Here is a 21,738-nt window from a genome sequence, read left to right as displayed (position 1 = left end):
TTCCCACAAAACATCACTCTTAATATTTTGTTCCTTGACTACCAGGCAGGTAAGCAACGTCCCATTATAAGGATGATTTGCATCTCATCATCCCGATACTTCAGGTGTTTGACCTGAGTGGGAGTGAAGGGTGGGTGGGAAAGCTGAGCAATCTTCCTGCTGTCAGCTCAAATTAAACAAACGAACCAGCCTTCTACTGAGTCAGAGTCCGTCTCTCATCCGTTATTGGTTGCTCTGACTTGCGGTGGCTGTCCAGGGTCTCAGGTGCAGGCCATCAACTCGAGATGCCAGAAACTGAATGTGGGACTTCTGCATGACAGAAAAATAGTGCTTTTCTGCTTCAATGTGGAGCACTGTGGACCTATTTTTACATTTCCCCAGGAACTCCTCTTCAGTCTAAAGGCTCCTCCGGATTGCCTGTTTATTGAGGGTTTATCCTGATTTGCCAGCACATAGATCATGTAGAGGGTTAGACTGTACCTGATCTTTATTCAGCTCCATCTGGTACGTAGGCTGAGACCCTACCTGCCCGCGGACTGTCTCGCCAGAGTGGTGCATGCTCTAGTTATCTCTTGCTTGGACTACTGCAATGCACTCTATGTGGGGCTACCTTTGAAAGTGACCCAGAAACTACAACTAATCCAGAATGCAGCAGCGAGAATGGTGTCTGGGAGCGGCCGCCGAGACCACATAACCATAGCTTGTCAGCTTTCGGATTTGAAAATAAGGGATCAGCAGCAGCCTCACCTGTACCGGGGACAGTCTACGGCAGGCACCCCCAAACCTCAGCCCTCCAGATGTTTGGTCCAGCGCCGAGGGCCTTCTGGCAGTTCCCTCAATGCAAGAAGTGAAGTTACAGGGAACCAGGCAGAGGGCAGGTATACTGGACCGAGGCCATTTAGGGATTTAAAGGTCAGCACCAACACTTTGAACTGTGTTATGTGGTCTCGGCGGCCGCTAGAAGCAACCTAGAAAGGCTCGAAATGTACAAGTTAGCCCTACCAGGATGGGAGAGATCATAGAATTGCAGGGCAGTGGCAGGGTTTGGGTATCCATGACATAGAGGATGCAGATCTTACTGGAGATCATGGATTCCCCAGGATGTTTCCCAGAGTTTTGAAGAGGCTGAGATGGAGCGACCTGCAACGCATAGGTCTCCTGCATCCTGCAGCATTCAGGACAGCCACTCCACTGCTCTCATCCTGCATTTGAATAGCCTGTATATTTCTGCACAAACACATCCAGAATTATTCTCCCATCCCAAGGCCTGCACACCTGCATGCCTGAAGTACAGTACTGTCTTCCTTTTCCCTTTGCTTGCAGGTGAGGTCTTCCTCCATCTGTTTGTGGCATGGGAAGATGGTTAGCACAGGCCTTTGCCGCATGATGAACCTCGGCAAATCTCATGACCTTGCAGCCAAAACACATTACCTCTGTATGGTACAGTTGGTGCGCACTGTTATGCAGCATGCACGTGCAAATCCACCAGGCCTCCTATCCTGATGCCCACCTTCCTGAGTCAGGGTGTTTGCGTATATGTGTCTGATGGGGAGTCAGGGGGGAGGGCAGTAATGTGTCCTGGATTCCCGTGTCCTCGCATACAGAGCCCTTCCTTCTCAGTCCATTAGTTAACTTTCCAGTACAATGCCCCAGAGACAAGTGCCAGCCTCTGAAAGCTATATTAAAAGCCAAGTCAATACTGGCCCTCTCTCTCTCATGCCCTAAGAGAAAAGACTTCATTAATTATCAAAGGGGAAGGAAAAGGTTGTGAGGGACGGTGGGGGTGGGGTCTGGCACGCCAATGGATCAGCATCAGCGCGGGAGGCTGTGTGAGACAAGCAACGGGGAATTCAGAGTAGTACGGTAGCACTGTTCAATCCCTGCATGGCTTCTACGGCCAATTAGTAATATATACAGCCGCAATCAGGGACACGGGTGGCGCTGTGGGTTAAACCACAGAGCCTAGGGCTTGTCGATCGGAAGGTCGGCGGTTCGAATCCCTGTGACAGGGTGAGCTCCCATTACTTGGTCCCAGCTCCTGCCAACCCAGCAGTTCGAAAGCATGTCAAGTGCAAGTAGATAAATAGGTACCGCTCTGGCGGGAAGGTAAACGGCATTTCCGTGCACTGCTCTGGTTCGCCAGAAGCGGCTCAGTCATGCTGGCCACATGACCTGGAAGCTGTACGGCAGCTCCCTTGGCCAGTAAAGCGAGATGAGCGCCGCAACCCCAGAGCCGTCCGCGACTGGACCTAACAGTCAGGGGTACCTTTACCTTTACAGCCGCAATCAATTGCAAGCGAATCATTGCTGGCGTGTTTATGTCGTATGGGGGACCATCTAGGTCAGATGGTGGCCCTGCAGATGGTGTTGGGCTCCACCTCCTATCAGCTCCGGCAAACGGCCAGGGAAGAAGGGAGTCGTAGGATTAGGATTGTCTTGATATCCCTTTGCTATCCCTGTTCTGTCTTGGCCATGTGTGCTCATGTGTGAAATACATTGTTGGTGTTCTTCTCTGAGCTGTCCCATGGCTTTCTGTGTTTTGAGGGTTTGGAGATGCCTCTGATCTAGCTATTCTTTGCCTCGGTGAGCTGTTTGGTGGGTCTCTGGGTGCAACATGAAAATTATTATTTTTTTATTTTTGAAACTCTCTTTAGCAAGAAATCAGAGTAAACATCCCAATCCGGGGAAAACCCGATTGATGTTTTCTCTGATTTGGTAGTAAAGAATGGGTTTCCTTGGCCGTTGGGCAAAGAGAAGTCTAGATGAGCCTTAAGTCTTCCTTGCATATTCCTTGGCCATGCTCAAATCACTCCCATCCTCTTTTTCTTTCCCTAGCTGGCAACAGGATGCCAGGGAGTAGAAAAGCAAGGTCAGCCCATTTAGTACTTTCTAACTAATGAGCAGGAGTTTTGTCATTAGTAATAAAAATGTAAGTATTTAAGCAGTGCCGAACAAATTAAGAATGCCTTTGTTATCTATGTGGACCCGTACTGAAGTCTTTCATCTGCCGGGTTCTCACGAATTCCAGTAAGAACATAATAACGTTTATCTGCCAGTAAGCTAACAGAAAAGATACATTTGGTTAATGAGGCGAGGAAGGCCAGGTAATTAAGCAGCAGCACCTTACCAACCTTCTGCTGAGTCCACGCGGGGTGTTCAAGTTACTCAAAGCTCTTCATCAAATGTTGCTTTTTTCTCTTCATAGATTTGAAGCCCACAGTTTACCTTGGAAATATCTAAGGCATCGCATGAACTGTCTTCAACTCTCATTTTCATTTCTTATGCTTGTCATATATCTGGCCTTTTCATAACCTGCAATTTTTCTTTTTATCCACTCCTGGCCTATACCGGTATATAACATTCTCCTACCCATCTTTTACCCTATTTTAAACCCATATGTCAGCATGTCTAGGTTGTAAGCTTTGTGGGGCTTGGCTTATGGGTTTGCTCATGCTGGCTAAGGCTGGTGGGAATTGAAGTCCAAAAATATAAACCATTAACCAATGTTGGATTTATATTAGTTTAACCATTATTGCTCACCACCACCACCACCACCAAAAAAAGAGAGGAAATTATAGCTTAAGGAGGATGCAATGAATTCTGTTTAAACTCCCATATAAAACCATTCCTCATAATTCCTTAGGGATGAATGGATCTATTAAACCAGTGGAGTTGATTTGCACATGGGATCGGTCACCATGCAAATGCTAATCTTTGCATAATGCACCGAATCTGGGTTCTTCTCCCTTCTGTTTGTCGTCAGGCTTCCCCTGAAACATTATATTTTATTAAAAAATAAATGGTTACAAAGTCAGTTTTTTCCAGGTGAGAACACGGAATGAGTCGGATGGTGAAGGTGGGTTGAGCATAGAGATCCAATTGCTTAGAAGAGACCAGTTACTGGTCATTAGATGCTGGTCCAGTTGGGAATCTTTCCTCTTGCAAATTTCTCTCACTTGCCTCCATTGGAAGGGACCAAAATCTCAAAAGGATCAGAGACAGGTTCATTAACTTACTTAGGAAATCATGGATGCCAAGAACCAGGATGAGACAGAGCTGAATCGTTAATGCATGAACGCAGAGGAAACTAAAGCTATTCTCTCCTGAGGCAACATTTTAAGTATGCAACAAATAATATACATGCAGATTATATCCCCCCCCACATTGTATCTTCCTTCCCCTGTCCCACGAAACCCCAGATTCTCCAGTTTATCCCAGCATGGTTGACATTGCAGATTTTTTTTGTCCCACAGCAATCATGTCAAACACTTTAGTGATCACTGGTCCCAAAGCTGGCAGCTTAACAAACTACCGGTATCTCCCATATCATCCTACGCCATAGTAGCTATTGCTGTCTTTTCATAGTTTTGAGCCACATGGTAAAGCTGAACTGTGGAAGTGAAGTGGGGAAATGATTTCTGTTCTGAATTCAGAATGTCTGAAAACATTGCTTTTCCTAGCCCTCCTAGCAAGATGCCCGAGCGCCTTGACATTCTTAGGTTTTTAAGAGTCAGTAGAAGAAGCAGTACTGAGGGGCTTTTCCAACCAAGCACTGGTACTAAAGGGAGAAGGAGATGGTGGAGAATAAGGATGGGATGGAAAGTTCAGTGTGGAGATTAGATGGCAGATTCCCTGCGGTATGAGAGGGCATCCAGAGGGATGGAGACCTGCAACCGATCAAGGTCCATGTGGCTTCCAAACTCCATCATAGGTATGACTCCTGCATCTTCCGTGGCGCTTCCTCCTAAATCTACTCCTACAGCCAAGTCATCCTCCTCCTCGTCTTCATCCTGGCTGACAAGAGCCAGCTCATTCTCATAGCAGAAGGCACTGGGGGGCGGTGGAGGCGAAGGCAAGATAGTGATCTTGCTCTCCTGCAGTTCCCGAGCAGAGCAGCAAGGGGTTCCAGCCACCTCGTAGGTCTTGTGGAAGCGTGAATAGTCCACCTTGTAATGTTTCTTCTCCTCAAAGACAACAGGCTCAAAACGGTGTCCCCAAAGGATCTCGCTGGCCAGGTAGGAGCTGCGAGCCTGGGTGGTCATGGCTGTAGCTTCCACCATGCCCTCGAGGATGACGACAATCTCGAAGTCCTCCCTCTCCAACTGTTCCTTGCCCATCCAATAGAGCGGGCTCTCCTCATCGATCTCATGAACGATAATAATGGGAGACACTAAGAAGATGCGGTCAAGGCCTATGTCATAGCCCACGTTCAGGTCTCGCTGGTCCACCGGAAGGTACTCGCCTTCTGACGTCATGTAGGGCCTGATAAGCTGGGCCCGAACGTGAGCTTCCACAATATGGCTCCTCCTCAAGTTTCCCACCCGCCACATGAGGCAGAGCTTGCCGTCCCGTAGAGAGATGACAGCATGATGGCTAAAAAGGAGAGTTTGGGCCCTTTTCTTGGGGCGTGCCATCTTAGCCATGATAGTGCCTATCATGAAAGAGTCGATAACACAGCCCACAATGGATTGTACCACTACCACCATGATGGCTAGGGGGCATTCCTCAGTCACGTATCGGAAGCCATAACCGATGGTTGTCTGTGTTTCTACCGAAAAGAGGAAAGCTCCCAAGAACCCAGTGACGTGCTTGATGCAGAATTTTGTTGCTGCGGGAGAGCCGCTTCCCGCACTGGGGGCATCTAAGTCACCGTGAAAGAAAGCAATGATCCAGAAGAGAAGGCCGAAAAACAGCCAGGAGACCAAGAAGGCCGCTGAGAAGATCATGAACATGTACCGCCAGCGAGTGTCCACACATGTTGTGAAAATGTCAGCCATGTAGCGCTGGGATTTGTTGCTCAGGTTGGCAAAATAGACATTGCACTGGCCGTTCTTCTTGACAAAACGGTTGCGGCGTTTCCGTCGCGGGGCGTGGCCTTTTCCGTTCCGACTGTGCCCATTAAGGCTGCCAAGGGAAGAGACCTTATGTCCCTCCTCTTCAGTGGAGACAATGCTGTACCTTTTAAGAGGAGAAAGATCACAGTTAAAAGTGGGAGAAAGGTAACTTTGAGGAAGCATGTATGGGGTATATGGCCCTCTAGAAGTTGTTGGTTTATAATACCCACCACTCCTGACTATTGGCCCATGATGGCTGGGACTGGTGTGAGATGAAGTCCACAGGTTTCTCAGCCCTGCCTTGAAAGGTCTCCACTAACACTCATGCAGAGAGGTCCATTGTCTCATTTCACTCACTGCAGGATTGTTTTACTGGACTTATGTGTCTGTGGGCACACTGCACCAGACGTCCTTAGTGACCAAGATGAAGTGTGGGTGTGGGTGTGGGTGTGTTAACGATTGAGACGGGTGAATCATTCTGACTTCAAAATACCTGCAATTAAAAGGATGTTCTGTTCTTTGCAGTTTCGAAATATTATATTTTTGTATATGTACATATTGGGAACGAGAGGGGGAAAGCAATTAAAACAATTTTCAAAGTTGAGGGTATAATGACTTAACCCCATATGAGATTCAGGGTTCCAGGCGTCACAGAGTACATTCAATACAGGGATTCAGAAGGTCCTCTGGGTCTCATTGAGCAGATCAGAACTCAAGTCACTGCACAAAGCAGCAGTGCTATGAAGAATATGTATCCCAACAGTGCAGTGTTCAGCTAGTACTACCCAAAGCACTGAGATTCATCTGAGTGGCACTCTCATGCATATATCTTCCAACGTGGATGTTCACTATACAGACAACTAGAGTGACCTCCTAGACTTGACAGGGCAGACGAGAGGCTACGTGAATATGGTTTCATAACTACATGTCAACGCTGCCTTGCATAAGGCCGGAAGCTTCTACGGTATTTTCTGTTCCATTCTTGTTTGTTGATCTAATTGTGCATCTGTGACAATGTTTATACACTTCCACAGTTTAGACAATTCTGTTGCTACAGCAACAAGCATGTCTCCCAGCATCCTGGATCTAAAACCGAAGGTATAATTTAGAGATCAAGAGACAAAGGGTTGGCAGATACCCTGAAAGAAACTCCCTCTCTCCAAGATATGCGACCTGCCTTTGTCTCCTTATCCCTCAAAATATGTCACCCTCTCTATTTCCATTTTACCGTAACGGGAGGAGAGTTACTCCTGCTGCTGTTGGCTGGCAAGCCTAGTTCAAGATGATCATCTGCAAGTGATTACTGCTACCGGTAATCCATATTAACTAGTGAGATCGCCAGGACCCCTACCCTTATCCTAAACAGCAGCAAGAGCTTTAAACCCCCATGACAGGACTTTCTTTTGAATACTTCTTGCCATGCTTCCTGAACTGATGTCACCGCTGCTGCCGGGAACAATATTAAGAGGCATCTTGGATGGTGGATCAAAGTCTAAAATGCAAGATGCTCTTGTATACAAATCAGGTTGTAGCAATGTACATGCCTTGTGTTGTATGTGCCTTGGGTGTATCAAAGGGAGGGACTTTTATACGCAGCTGTTGGGTTATATGTGTGGCCAACGGGAAGTTCAGATGGACACAGAACAATAAAGACTGGACAGAACAAGCCGCTCACCTGTTTACCCGGATGCTGCCCATGACTCGCTTTATCATGAGGTACTCCTCGTTGTAGAGGCGAGAGGTTCCTGGTGTTGTGCGAGGAAGTGGGTGTCACACACAAGTGTACACACAACACAAGCTGGTGGTACCTCAGGGCTGGTGGGTAGCAGCGGTGGCAGCCATATTTGGCAGTCGCTGTGGGGTGAATACCTGTTTTAGAGACATAAGTGTGGAAGAAATATCACAATACCTAAAAAGATTAGTCATAGCCTAGACCAGAGTAGGTAACCTCAGTCTAGCATGTGGACCAGTCTTGGCCTGTGTGGCCATTTTGTCCATAGTCTAGTCAAAGAAAGCATGGGGTTTTTTTGTTGTCTGTATTCTATCCCATCTTCCTGCATTACAGAACTCAGGCAGGTGTATATGGCATTCCCAGGCTGTCTCCTATCAAGGCATAGGTCAGGCGTAGACTGCTTAGCTTCAGCAAAGTCGCCGCATCTTCAGACTGTACCTTAGAACTAAACAGATTTTCACAAGTGAGGCTTAAAACCTCAGCTGGCTCTGGAGGGCGGGAAGGTTGAGCATTTGCCAGGGTCCCCAAACTAGCAATGGACTCACTGTCCTAACAGTGCTATCCTTACTACTTTTCAGAGAGTATTCAAGAAGATCAGAGCATCCCCAAGAAGAAGCAGGCATCCCCAAACTTCGGCCCTCCAGATGTTTTGGACTACGATTCCCACCTTCCCTGACCATTGGTCCTGCTAGCTAGGGATCATGGGAGTTGTAGGCCAAAACATCTGGAGGGCCGCAGTTTGGGGATGCCTGGCCTAAGGGAATCCTCAGTTTGCTTGCCCCACATCTTTTCAGGTTAGCCCCACCCCACAAAGGGCACTGTGTCCAAGGGCCTCAGAACCCTAGAATCAGAGTTGCTTGAAATTATTGCCTGCTTCCGTTGCTTTGAAATGCAATTACACTATTTCCTAAATGTTTGGTGATGAGGTGCCATCCAAATATTCGAGTCTTGAAGAGACCCTTGCTTCGGTTCCTTTGCAATGCAAATGCAAAGCTTATGCTGGCCGAAAACTTATTCACATTACAAACCGATTTGTAAAAATGTTACAAGAGCCATTGCACATATCTTTGTAAACCAAGAAAACCTTTAATAAGAGAGAGAGAGAGAGAGAGAGAGAGAGAGAGAGAGAGAGAGAGAGAGAGAGAGAGAAACAAACAAATGCCTCCCTTCCCCTTTCTCTTTCACATGAAAAAGAATGCTCAGATGTTTCAAACAGAAAGGGGGGGAACTCAAAGGTGATTTAAGCTCATTGTATGATGTGCTCTATGGTTTCTAAGAATTGGGCTCAGAGTGATGCCAAGGTTGGTTCCCACCATAAATTCTGAAAGTGGAGTGCAACTTGTGTGAGAGGGATCTGGAAATATTAGGCTGGAATCCATGAGGCTTTAAATGATACAGTAGATACACTGAAAACATATTGCTCTGCTTTCCTTTGGACCACTGTAGCGAGACAGAGAATGGGGTCTTGTCAGGACCTCCAGAAAAAACTGCCCAGGCTTGTGTCCCAGAAAGTCACTTTGGTGCTGCTTACGCAGCAGTTTCACTCCACTCTTGGAGGCGCATTGTATCTTGAGACAGACAAATGCTAACAATTGCTGAATCAGAACAAACAGCAACCCACAGAAAACCTGAATTGCATACCCGCCAACATTTCTCCAATGAAAAGAGGGACCTCCCATTCCATAATGATATTTTTACTATTTATGCCCCACACTTCTTACTGGGTTGCCCCAGACACTCTGGGCAGCTTCCAACATATATAAAGACCCAATAAAACATTAAATATATGAAAAAAACTTCCCTATACTGTACAGCAGGCATGTCCAACAGGTAGATCGTGATCTACCGGTAGATCACTGGACATCTGTGGTGGATCACGATCACTGGCTCCCCCAAAGAAGCTTAACAACTTTTACCTGAACCCCCCCCCCCAAAAAAAACAGGGCTCTCCTCCTCTCTAATAAAAAGCTCAAGAACTTTGACCTGAACCCCAAAAAAGGGGATAGATCACTGCCAGTTTTTAACTCTGTGAGTAGATCGCGGTCTCTTGGGAGTTGGCCACCCCTGCTGTACAGGATTGCTTTCAGACAGCTCAGGGGTAGGATAAGTCCATACGCTTCAGCATTTCTCCAATGAAAATAGGGACATCCTAAGGAAAAGCAGAAACGACAGCTTCTCTAAATCAGGAACATCCCTGGAAAGAAGGGGATGTTGGAGGGTCCAGACTTGGAGGGTCTGGAATTGCCATTTGTTGTGCTTTAAAGAGCAGGTTTTTGCAAGGAAAGCTCGGGGCAAGAGAAAGAGAGTGCTCAGACCCAGAGCTTTAAAACATGGATATGTGCCTGGAAAGTGTAAAACGTAAGTATGGACGAGCCCTGAGATTCGTCAGTGCCGTATGGCAGCTTCTTAAAAATGAAAAAGGAGTGTATTTTCTGCACCACACACACTAAAGCAGAGAGGGAAGTTCAGGCTGCATCACCAACATTCCTGGAGATGAGCAAGGAAAGCCTCGTTTCAGGTTGCTGTTTTTTTTCCTTTCTGAAGGAACGTTTCCTGAATTTCTAGTCTGGTGCCCAAGAGCAAACCAATAAAACAGAAGACATTTCCATGAAGGTGCAACCTACCGGTATATTCCACCCTGTTCCAATTTTTCATGAGTGAGAATAACTTTTTTCAAAGGAGACCACTCCAGCTCTCAGCACACATTTATCTGGCCGGAAGCAATTGCATTGATTTCCTATACAGTTGTGGTTCCCAGCCCTCATGATTCTGGAAATAAACTTTAAAAGGTCAATGTAATGTCTACTAAGAGCTTTCAGAGTAAAGGCTGTCTGGGAGGAGCGTCAGCTAGGAGAATTGACTAGGAGGATGGGAGGGAGAGGGGGCACAACTCTGGGATCTTTTTTTTTTCCAGAACAGAGTTCCAGAGTAATTGACAGGCACACCTTGCTCTGGCAGCTGAAAGCAGGTGATAAGAAGGCTTTCATGTTTACCTATGGTTTTAGGGAAGTCAGAGAAGCAGAAAAACAAAGCAGAGGCTGGATACTTTACCCCCTTTTCTTTGATGGGGTTTCTATTTCACATCAAGCATCTTAAAAAGCAGAGACATCATCTTGCCGACACATGTCCATATAGTTAAAGCTATGGTTTTCCCAGTAGTGATGTATGGAAGTGAGAGCTGGACCATAAAGAAGGCTGATCGCCAAAGAATTGATGCTTTTGAATTATGGTGCTGGAGGAGACTCTTGAGAGTCCCATGGACTGCAAGAAGATCAAACCTATCCATTCTTAAGGAAATCAGCCCTGAGTGCTCACTGGAAGGACAGATCCTGAAGCTGAGGCTCCAATACTTTGGCCACCTCATGAGAAGAGAAGAATCCTTGGAAAAGACCCTGATGTTGGGAAAGATTGAGGGCACAAGGAGAAGGGGATGACAGAGGATGAGATGGTTGGACAATGTTCTCAAAGCTACCAACATGAGTCTGACCAAACTGCAAGAGGCAGTGGAAGAGAGGAGTGCCTGGCGTGCTCTGGTCCATTGGATCACAAAGAGTCGGACACGAATAAACGACTAAACAACTAAACAACAACAACAATTGTTTGCTTTTCTTTTTAAAAGCTAAAGGTTGTATTTCAGCTGGCTGAAGATCGTTTGTGAAAGTTCCGGGTTGAGTTTATTCAGTATAAATGTATTCTATGACTGACAGCTGATCCTACTAAATTGGGTATTATGAGATGTACTGCAACTCTTTGGGGCAGTGTGTGTGTGTGTGTGTGTGTGTCCGTGTCCAGTGCTTTTAAAAAAATGTTTAGGGGTACTCTCATTTTGACTCAAGAAAATCACCATTTTATTCAAATCAGGGAAAAATAAATACAGTAAATGGACAAAAGTACAAAGATTCACATATTGTTTAGGGGTATGCGTACTCCTGCATAACCCCCCCCCAAGTACTGTCTGTGTCTATATGAATCAGCACAGTTGTCTGAATTTGGGGAAACTTTTCTTGAACTTCCAAATAAAATTATTTAAAGTTGTTTTTCTGGTTTTTTAACTGATACTTTTTATTGTCTTATTCCCCTTGTAAAGCACTTTGAGGGTTTTCTTTTTTTTAACAATCAAGTGGCATATAAATTTTATGAAATAAATAAAATAAATAAATTTTGGGCTCTTTTTTTGGAAAGATGTCTGTTGTGCCTGAGAAAGGAGGATGTCTTCACAGTGTCATTTTCCATCTTCCTGCACAATACCTCCTACCCATTGATATCCCTTGCTTGAGGTCTATTCTTCAAGGGAAGGAGCCATAGCTCTGTGGCAGAGTATCTGCTTTGAATGCAGAAGGTCGCAAGTTCAATCCCTGGCATCTCCAAGTTACCTACTGTCTTCTTGTGCATGCACAAGAAGTGTGCATGCACACGAAAGCTCATACCAAAATAAAAACTTAGTTGGTCTTTAAGGTGCTACTGAAGGAATTTTTTTTATTTTACTTCGATCCAGACCAACACGGCTACCTACCTGTAACCTGTTGCTCTTTGGTTATGCTAGATTTCCTTCCTAGCCATTGATAATGCTGTGGTAATCTAGGTGGCCTGTTACAAATCAAATTAAAACGTATTTCCTGAATTGCACTACAAGAAGCTTACTTTCTTTTACCAGATGCCCCTTTCTTTACTAGTAAAGCCAGGGACCAAGACACAAACCACAGTGGGCAAGAGCTCTCCCTTCAGACCAGGCATAGGCAACCTTGGCTCTCCAGATGTTTTGGAACTACAACTCCCATGATCCCTGACCACTGGCCTGGTTAGCTATGGATCATGGGAGTTGTAGTTCCAAAACATCTGGAGAGCCAAGGTTGCCTGTGCCTGCTTCAGACTGAAACTTTTTTTTCCTGGTTAAGGGCTAATAATGTGCCCTTAACAATTATGGACCTGGCAAAATTTCAGCTGGGAAAGCTTTATCTGTTGCCTTTCATGCTGCAACTTAAGGTACAGGAGCACTGCCAGAAAAAAAGGTGGCAATTCTGTTTCTCTGCTGTGCAGGTTGGGCCCTACAAGCCAGGGACTGCTGAGGAAAAGTTCTGTCCCTCTGAATTCAAATTGAGTTCAGTTTGCTTGTTTTCCTGACCCACTGATACAACTCCTCCCAGTGGGAAAGGGACAGTAAACTTCATTTTTTCATAGGAATAACAGGATGGGTGAGAGGTTGGGGACTAATGTAATTAAAAGCGGAAAGTTAGGGCAGGTGGCCTTCTAGATGTTGCTGAGGTCCAACACCCATCATTCGCATGGTCCCTTGCTGGCTAAGACTGTTGAGCGATGTGGGCCAATCACTCTCATCCCTCTGCTAGTGCATGCTGCATACACGCCACAAAAACAGGCAACTGAGTTCAAGCTGGTTTGTTGGTTTGTTTTTGCAAATGGCGCCCGGGCTTCCATTGCCTTGCAGGGTGAATGTAGATCCAACTTTGCCCAGGACGCTCATTCACATGACATGTGGCTCTCCTCTTTTTCTAAGCCACAGAGATCATTTAGAAAACACCCGCTCCCTTAAAATTCAAGACAGGCAGATGCAGCTCTGACCTTTCAAGAAAAGGGTTGTACCTCAGCAGCAGAGTATATATGCTTTGTATGCAAAAATGCACAGTTTTAGATCCTGGCATCTCCAGGCAGCAATGGGAACGACCCCCATCTGAAACCCAGTGCTGTGCTAGATGAACTGATGGTGTGGCTTGAAAGGAAGAAGCTTCCTCTGTTTCTTTGCTACCTTTAATTTCAGCAGGTGTAGCTTTCGGTGGCGCTGTGGTTAAACCACTGAGCCTAGGGCTTGCTGATCAGAAGGTCGGCGGTTCGAATCCCTGTGACGGGGTGAGCTCCCGTTGCTTGGTCCCAGCTCCTGCCAACCTAGCAGTTCGAAAGCACATCAAAATGGAAGTAGATAAATAGGAACCGCTATAGCGGGAAGGTAAACGGTGTTTCCATGTGCTGCTCTGGTTTGCCAGAAGCGGCTTTGTCATGCTGGCCACATGACCTGGAAGCTATACGCCGGCTCCCTCGGCCAATAATGCGAGATGAGCGCGCAACCCCAGAGTCGGTCACGACTGGACCTAATGGTCAGGGGACCCTTTACCTTTAGCTTTCGGGATAAGTCTTGCTAACAGCGCATGACAAGCATAGTACCGACGAGGTTTTTTTTTTTTTTTAGGCCACAATGGTGTCACCTGAAAACATGCTTCTGGTTGTATACTCTGAGCCTCAAAAAATAGCCAATAACCAAATTTATTGGTAAAATAGCCAGAAACCAAGTTGTCCCATGTCTAGCAGGGCAGGTAAAGAACAGGTGCAAAAGAGGACAGGGGCACTGGACCTGTTAATAGCTCTATAGCAGAGGGACTTCCCAGCAGCGACACTTGCTGAACCCCCCCCCTTTTCCGCAACTGTTAAGGAAGTGCAGGAGCCTCCGCTTTTGCATCTGTCCACCCTACCTAAACGTGAAGCCTCACCTGTGAAAGCAGTCTCAGCCACATGGCTTTGAGCAAAATCACTGACCAGCCACTATTGTTGCTTTTGCGTTTCTTGTGTGTAAATCAGCATTTGCACCATTCTGTCTTGAATGCAAATGCAGATACATAGAATTGTAGAATCTACATTGTAGAGCTGGAAGGACCAATGGTAGAGCTGGAAGAACCCATGACGACCATCTAGTTCAGCCCCCTGCAATGCAGGAATATTTTGCCCAATGTGTGGCTTGAACCCACGGCCCTGAGATTAAGAGTCTCATGCTCTACCAACTGAGCTATCCCACAACTTGCATTAGGCGGCATGTTTATCTGCTTTACAAAGGCTCTTTTCCCATTGCCCTACACCTGCTGGGCTTAGACGTTTACATAAATAACACGACAGTGGCTCCCATCTCATCTGAAAACATCCTTAAAATTGAGGATGTTCTCAGAGCTGTGTAAAAAAGGCAGTCCTGGCTGGTGAGGTGGGGAGGATCTGAATTCTCCTCCCCACCAGGCCGCTGTTCCAATCTGAATCATCTCCCCCATTCCGTGTGGCTGCTACAAGCGCACAAGGGTCAATCAGGTTTTCCACATTAGCTTGGCTCAAAGCCTGAGTCTTAAAAAAAACTAAACTAAGGTCTACAGGTGTCCATGGGACCTGAACACTGTTAACTCTTACAAGTTAAGCTTTGAAACAGAGTATTCAAGTCATGAGTATATGAAATTAATTTTCCATTATGTAATAAAAGTACTTCTGGGGGAAAGAGAGAGGTCACTTATTTGAAGCCATGGAATGCCTCAACGTTACGAGAGCAAATTCTTTAAGCTTCAAAAGGTACCACAGGAGCACTGCACTTGCAGGCAAGAGAGCTCCCTAAGTTTCTTTTATCACTTCCTCTTCAACTTCAGACATCCTGCCTACAGATTTAAGGAGGTCAGCAACAAGCGTCAACGTCTCAGCTCCAAAGACGAGCTGGTGGATGGTGGCGTGTGCATGGTTGGTGACCCTGAGGAGGTTCTGCAAGGCAATGTCAACATGCTGTTTCACTGCTCCCATGTTGGTAGTCTGGCCTGATCGCAGGTTTTCGTTCTCCACTTTGTAACAGGTCAGCTCAGCCTGGAGGAAGCACATCTCCTGCTTCATCTTCTCAACATCACTCTCCGCCTTCAGGGCTCTTTGAGTCATGCACTGGAGATTTTGTTCTGCCTGTTGCACCAGAGCTTCCAGATCCTGAGCATCTTTCTCCTCTTTATTCACCGTGGCTTGCAGTGTCCTCTCCAGGTTCCTTACCATTTGGGTCTGACTCTCTGAGAAGTTTTGGATCCTCCTGATCTTCCTCCTCAGCATGGAATTCTCCTCCCTAAGCTCTTGGTAGCTCAGCTGCCGAGACACGTAGTCCATATTTTCTATGGGTTCTTCATGGGCAACGTAGCTTTCATCTGTCTTGGTATGAGAAGGGCACCCAATACACGTCTCGTTGTCACTGAACCCCCACGAAGAGAAAGCCTCTATCCCCGAAAGACTAGTTGTGTTGTAATTGTATGGATCACACTGAGCCATGCTGGCAATCCTCGACAGATGCACTTTGTCATAGGCAGATGGCGGGTATCTTTCTCTCCAGTCGTCATCGTCATCTGACAAATGATCAGAAATGGTTGCCTCCTTGTACAATGGCTCTTGAAACTCCAAGCCCAGTGGTTCTGGAGACAAAGACACTACTTCAAGCCCAAGGTTCTGCCTCGCCATTTTCTTCCTGTAATTTCTATTTTTCACTTCATGCTGTCGTCCTGGACCACGGTTCTTGTTTTTACCCATCCCTTTCAAAGAAAATGTGGGCGGGTCATTTGAATTTTTCATCTGATTGTCTCCAGAGCTGATGTGACCCTTGATGTGGTCTGGAGGAGGTGGTATGTGGTGGTGGTAACAGGGCTGGATTTCCTCTTCTTCTTCTTTCAGGCCTCGGGAATGTGAGCAGCCCGCCAGAAGTGGCCGTGGCATGTTTTGGGGGGGAGGCCCTATTGGCTTCTATAGAAGTTTCATTCTTCCAAATTAGCACCAGCCCAGGTCCCACTTCTTCTCCAGAGGATTAACCAGCCCTGTCGGCTGTAGTGCCAGTGCTGCTGGCCTCAGCACAATTTAATGGTCTACTGAAGCATCTGAGTCTTTGCCTTGTATGTGTGCATCTCTTTAATAGTGGAGGAAGCAGACGTTGCCTTGATCTATGATGTCACTAGATGACAGTACTTCATTTTGTGACTTCACAGGCTTGGGAGAGACACATAGCTAGAACAGCTTTTACAACTTTTTTTCAGCCAGTGACGTTGAACTATAAACTGTTGATGCCAGGACTTGACCCTGTCTGGAATCTTCCTAGGTTATCATGCCGTGCCCAGTAACTAGATAGTCAGCTGATCCAACCAACTACGGATGGGCAATCCTCACTAGGACCAAGGAGGATGGGGACAGTGGAGCCGCTGCTGCATTGAAAGCTCTAAAGCAGGCTTCCTGAACCTCGGCCCTCCAGATGTTTTCAGACTACAATTCCCATCATCCCTGACCACTGGTCCTGCTAGCTAGGGATCATGGGAGTTGTAGGTCAAAAACATCTGGAGGGCCAAGGTTGAGGAAGCCTGTCCTAAAGACTCTTGCCAGTCTTTGTTGTTGTTTTTTTGCTGTGCTAGCTCCAGGGCTGGCACAGCTGAGGAACCCAATGATCTGGTCCCTTGTGGGAACTGCAGACCTTTGGATTCTGTAGGTCCTCCAGTGCTCTACCCCAACTCTGTTGGTAGTAGCCTCCTGCCCACCTGAGCATAGCAGACGCCCTAGCTGCAGCAGCAGCAGCACCCCAGCAGCACTCCTCTCCTTTGGCAGGGAGGTTTGAGAGCAATGTTTGATTTCTGTTTAAATCCAAGTCTGCGGCTATGAAAGAAACAATCCCCTTTCGGGAGCATTAATGCTTCCATCACTGGCTCAGGCTGTATATATGCGTAAATAAGCCATATGTCATAAAGACACCACAGCTTCCGCTGTGCCTCATTCCAAAAGGAAACATGAACCCTGGGTAAGAGCCTAGAACCCCTGGAATCTTGCACCACTTGGATATTGGCCTGGCATGCAATAGTATGGGAATAACACTAACCACATATGTTTTTGTGCTTTTTTATGATGCTGGTGTTTTGAAATGACACTGGTTAGCATTTAAGCAGCAATGGGAGGGACAAAGGGCTGCAGGGGAGAAGCTTTGTCTGCTAACTTTGTCCGTATGCTAATACAGAATCTACTCCACAATGCACAACATAGAAAACTCTTATTATTCACACTTATATCCCACCCTTCCTCCACTGAGTTCACAACTCAGGGTGGAATACATGGATTCTGGCTTACTTCTGTGCAGTGCTTTTTTTCTGGGGGGATTTATGGGAACGCGTACCCCTAAACATTTTGTGAATCTTTGTACTTTTGTCCATTTACTGTCTTTATTTCCCCCGATTTGATCTATAAAATGGTGGTTTTCTTGAGTCAAAATGAGAGTACCCCTAAACATTTAATTTTTTAAAGAAAAAAAAGCACTGCTGTGTATCCTCACACAACAACTGCGTAAAATAGATTAAGGTGTGAGAGAGATTGGGGGGGCAGGGGTAGAAAGAAAGAAAGAAAGAAAGAAAGAAAGAAAGAAAGAAAGAAAGAAAGAAAGAAAGAAAGAAAGAAAGAAAGCTGACTTTGTAAGGAATTGGACTTTGGAAACTTCTCACTGTAAATGTCCTTTGAGAGTACAACTGAGTTCACGGTCCTGAACTGGCTTCCTTAAAAAAAAAATATTATCATTTTATTAGACTCATTGAGTTGGAAGGTACCTTGGAGGTCCTCTGTGTAGGATCTGGAATGCAAGACACACAATCCTGGCCTGGCTCTAGCCACCGCTTAGCCACCTCCAGCAACCTCCAGTTTTCAAGCAGTTTTCAGGGGGAAAGCCCCACACAGAATGTGATTGAGTAGTTTCCAACCTGGATTAACCTGATAACATGAAAGACTGTGACCAGTTCAGATAATCTGTGGGCAGGATTTCATTCATCTATTTTAATGTTCAGGTGGAGATGGCGGGTTACGAAACCCACCAACGGAAAATGCCAAGCACGCAAGTTAAAACCAGGTCAGTCTCACTTTGCTCTGCCAACATGTGGCATATGAAGGGTATGAAGAGGGGAACGCAATCAAATGTGCTTTAAAAAAAATAAAATTATAAATAGACCGAGGAGTATATGCCAACAGTCCCCATCTGTCCTCCCAGTGATTGTTAACTGATGGATTTCTTTAGGCAACCTCATCCCCTGAGGCTTAAATAGCAATTTTATGTCTCTAATTGGGTGCATTTTGGGGTAGGAAGAGAGGCATGGTGGGTTCTCCCCCCCCCTCCCCATAGTCCAAGGAGCAATACAAAAAAACAACAACCCAAAAATGACCCAAAACCCCCACCCCCAAAGCAAAACAAACCATTGGAAGTGAAACCATCTTCAGAGCGTGACTCAGAGCTATTCATAGCTCCACAAAGCCAGCTGCAGCACCAGAGACAGAAGCCCTGTATTATTATTTCAATTACCATCTGAATTAAAAGTTTGAGCCGTGATCAACCCACATGGTGGAGGGAAGGAAACGCAGCAAAGCAAGGGATGAACACCCAGACCTGCTGGATGACACAGCCAGCGTGAGACATGGGAAAAGGTTACAAGCTCCCTGCCACCTCCAGCTTCTTTCTGTTCCCAGAAGAGCATCAGTACTTGTCTAGGCCCTTCACTCAGACGACTAACTAGTTGTTGTTGTTGTTTTTCCTGGAGGGCCACTTTGGCAAGCAAGTGAGTTGGGTGAGCACCTCAACCCCCATCCCTAAGATTACATGGCTTGCAAATTCTATTCCCACAGAAGCTATGTTCTCCACACACCGCTTTCGCTTTTGGGAACTAGGGGGCCAGGCAGCATCCCTCAGATTGCCAGATCTGGGTTAGGGGCCTCAAAGTTCTTACATTCTGGTCTCTCCTGTGTTGATCTAGCCAAAAAGTGGGAAAGTTACCATACCATCAAGAATCCTGTGGAAGATAAGCTGGGATATAATGATCCTGAATAAAATAGCAAGAGATCAGCAGTTATGGGGTGGGGGTGGGGGTTCGTTCAGTGAGGATTTTTAGGGAGGGGGGAAGGTTACCATTTTTGTTGTATTGGAACGACTACAAAACAAATGAAGCGGTAATTATGGAGGTATTAACTATGACTAATGACTTAACCGATTTAACTTCTATATGTGTTTGCGTCTTAGGCAACTGGAAAATCCAAATAAGAAGACAAAGGAGATGTATCACATAAACTCCTTTTTGAAATCTTTGCTCCCGTGTTAAGCGAATGACATTCTCCATAATGGGAACATGACTCCCCAGCATCAGATATAAACACAACTGCTGTCTTCTGAACGGGAAGGAAGTTTAATGGAGTTCAGGGTTGTGGGACTTGTAGGCCTTTTCTTGTAGGGATGTCCTTGAGAACTGGACTTGGTGGGTCAGCAGAGGATGACAGCTTTTCTCAGGCCCAGTGACCACTAGCCATCTTACCAGATCTGAGGGGGCAAACTTGTCCAGCTTCCTGTTTCCCACACAATGAGTGGCCAGATATCTCTGGGAAGGCCCCATGGAGGCCATGAGGCCATAGTCCTTTTCCTGCTGCTGTTTCCCGGGCAGCTGGTATTCAAAGGCATATTGCCTATCACCTTGAAGGTGGCAAACAACCATGGTGATGACTAGTAGCCATTGGCAGAAAGTTGAGCTGCAATTGCTAGGCAACTGTGGGGATGCTCTCCAGAACCACTTCCAGCTCAATGGGGAGGAAGATGGCAGTGAATAAAAGAGGGAAGGAGACTGTGCTGCTGTTTATGAGGAAAGGGGAGACTGGAAGGTGATGGCCTATGGATGGCAAGCAAGGAACACAGAACAGTACTCCTCTCCAGGGCTAGTGAAAACCCAAAGCTGGTTTTGTGTGTGTCATAAATACCACAGACCCACTGTGAGTATTATTATTATTATTATTATTATTATTATTATTATTATTATTATTCTCTGATGAGTTTAAGGTTTATGAAATACAATCCACTGAGAGACAGACTGAGAAGAGCCATTGAAATTCACCTGGTGTTTCTTCCCCACTTGCGTCTTTCTCCTGCACTTCACCCGTGCATTAAAAGCAGGGCCGGTCCTATCATTAGGTAATGCAGCCACCTCAGACAGCAGATTTTGGGAGTCACAAAAGGTCAGCAAGTTGTAAGTTGTTATTGTCATGTGTTTACTGCCCGGGGGGGGGGGGGAGAGAGAAGCGCTGTTCACATCAGTGGCTTGAAATGCAACGAGGTCATTTCCGCACATGCTCACACACTGTGTTTCAAAGTTGCGTTTGCAGGGAGCTGTTCACATCGGAGAAGGGCAGGCATGTCTTCACCCAACGCGTTTGACCTTTTTTGGTTTCCTCGTCCCTGCAGCCCCCTGAAACTCCCATATGTTAAGCTTTTTCATCTGCAGTTGCACATCCATCTGTGTGTTTGTGGCAGCATGTTCACATTACTGCTTACTCCACATACAGTTTTCTAGCTGGATTGAAGCTCATTTGAGGAAAAAACAAATCAAACATCAGTTTGATGTGGATTGTGGCTAACGTCATGTGAATGCGACTTCAAATATTAGCAGTGGGAACGCACTGGTTGTGGGGTAAAGCAGTAATGTGAGCATACCCTCAGATGCTAAAATAGCTTGGTTGGGTTCAGGTGCTATGTATCTAGACTTGATGTTGGGGGGGGGCTCCATTTGCTGCTCTGTTTCAGGTGGAAACATGTCTTTCTTGCACCAGCCCTGACTAAAAGTAATAGTCAAGGGGACCAGGCCTGAGGTGGTATATTTTGAAATACCCTGGGGCAACAAATAGTCAATTATTTAATTTATCACTACAAAATAAAAAAATTCCTTCAGTAGCACCTTAATGACCAACTAAGTTTTTATTTTGGTATGAGCTTTCATGTGCTTGCACACTTCATCAGATACACTGAAACAGAAGCCACCAGACCCTTATGTATATTCAGAGGGTGGGGGTGATGGGAATGGGTGATGGGCTGATAGGAGTGGTAAACCTGTTGATGACTGTTAATGATGACTACAATTGGTCTTGCGGGGGGGGGGAAGCAAGGGCTGAAGTGCTAAGGAAAGCTTGATCATGTATAATGAGATAAGAATCCTATGTCTTTGTTCATTCCAGGTGGTTCCACGGTTTTAACATTTTACCACCATGGCAGATTTTCTGCCTGAGACACTAAGACTGGAGTCGTGAGGCCAGTTTCTGAGGGGCATAAGCCTAACTGAATTGAATCAGGCTAGAGTTTTGTGATCACGTCTTTTGCTGTTTCTCGAGCCAGTTTGCAACTTACCCATATTTCTTCAGTATGTCGCATGTGAGGAGGAGGGGGAGAGACAGTCTACTATGTATATGATAGTGCAAGACAGAGGGATCATCTCGTCACCTCACAAACCTCTTACCAGTGATACGCTCTATCTTTTGAAGAGGCACTTCACACAGAGGATTGTTTGTGTGAAATCAACATTATTTATCTGCACTGGTCTTACCAACACCTTCTGCCTGTTTATTCTACAC

At 46.0% G+C, this 21,738-nt stretch overlaps 2 protein-coding genes across 2 annotated transcripts; both read right to left on the bottom strand.

Annotated features, from left to right (window-relative positions):
• Positions 1–3,335: 3,335 nt before the first annotated feature.
• On the bottom strand, positions 3,336–7,532 carry KCNJ4 (potassium inwardly rectifying channel subfamily J member 4). The gene is made up of 2 exons (XM_035127649.3): positions 7,510–7,532; positions 3,336–5,958 (listed from the first exon to the last, which is right to left on the bottom strand). Exons 1-2 carry the CDS (start codon positions 7,530–7,532, stop codon positions 4,617–4,619), a joined length of 1,365 nt encoding a protein of 454 aa, XP_034983540.2. The 3' UTR covers positions 3,336–4,616.
• A 7,405-nt stretch (positions 7,533–14,937) lies between these two features.
• LOC118091151 (endosome-associated-trafficking regulator 1-like) lies at positions 14,938–16,062 on the bottom strand. Its single transcript, XM_035127812.3, has one exon. It carries the CDS (start codon positions 16,060–16,062, stop codon positions 14,938–14,940), a length of 1,125 nt encoding a protein of 374 aa, XP_034983703.3.
• Positions 16,063–21,738: the final 5,676 nt, after the last annotated feature.

Source organism: Zootoca vivipara, chromosome 9 (genome assembly GCF_965207765.1).
Source record: "Zootoca vivipara chromosome 9, rZooViv2.hap1.1, whole genome shotgun sequence".
In the NCBI taxonomy this organism is placed as follows: domain Eukaryota; kingdom Metazoa; phylum Chordata; class Lepidosauria; order Squamata; family Lacertidae; genus Zootoca; species Zootoca vivipara.
The sequence above is the reverse complement of the archived record's forward strand: the minus strand, read 5'-3'. Positions and strand labels throughout refer to the sequence as shown.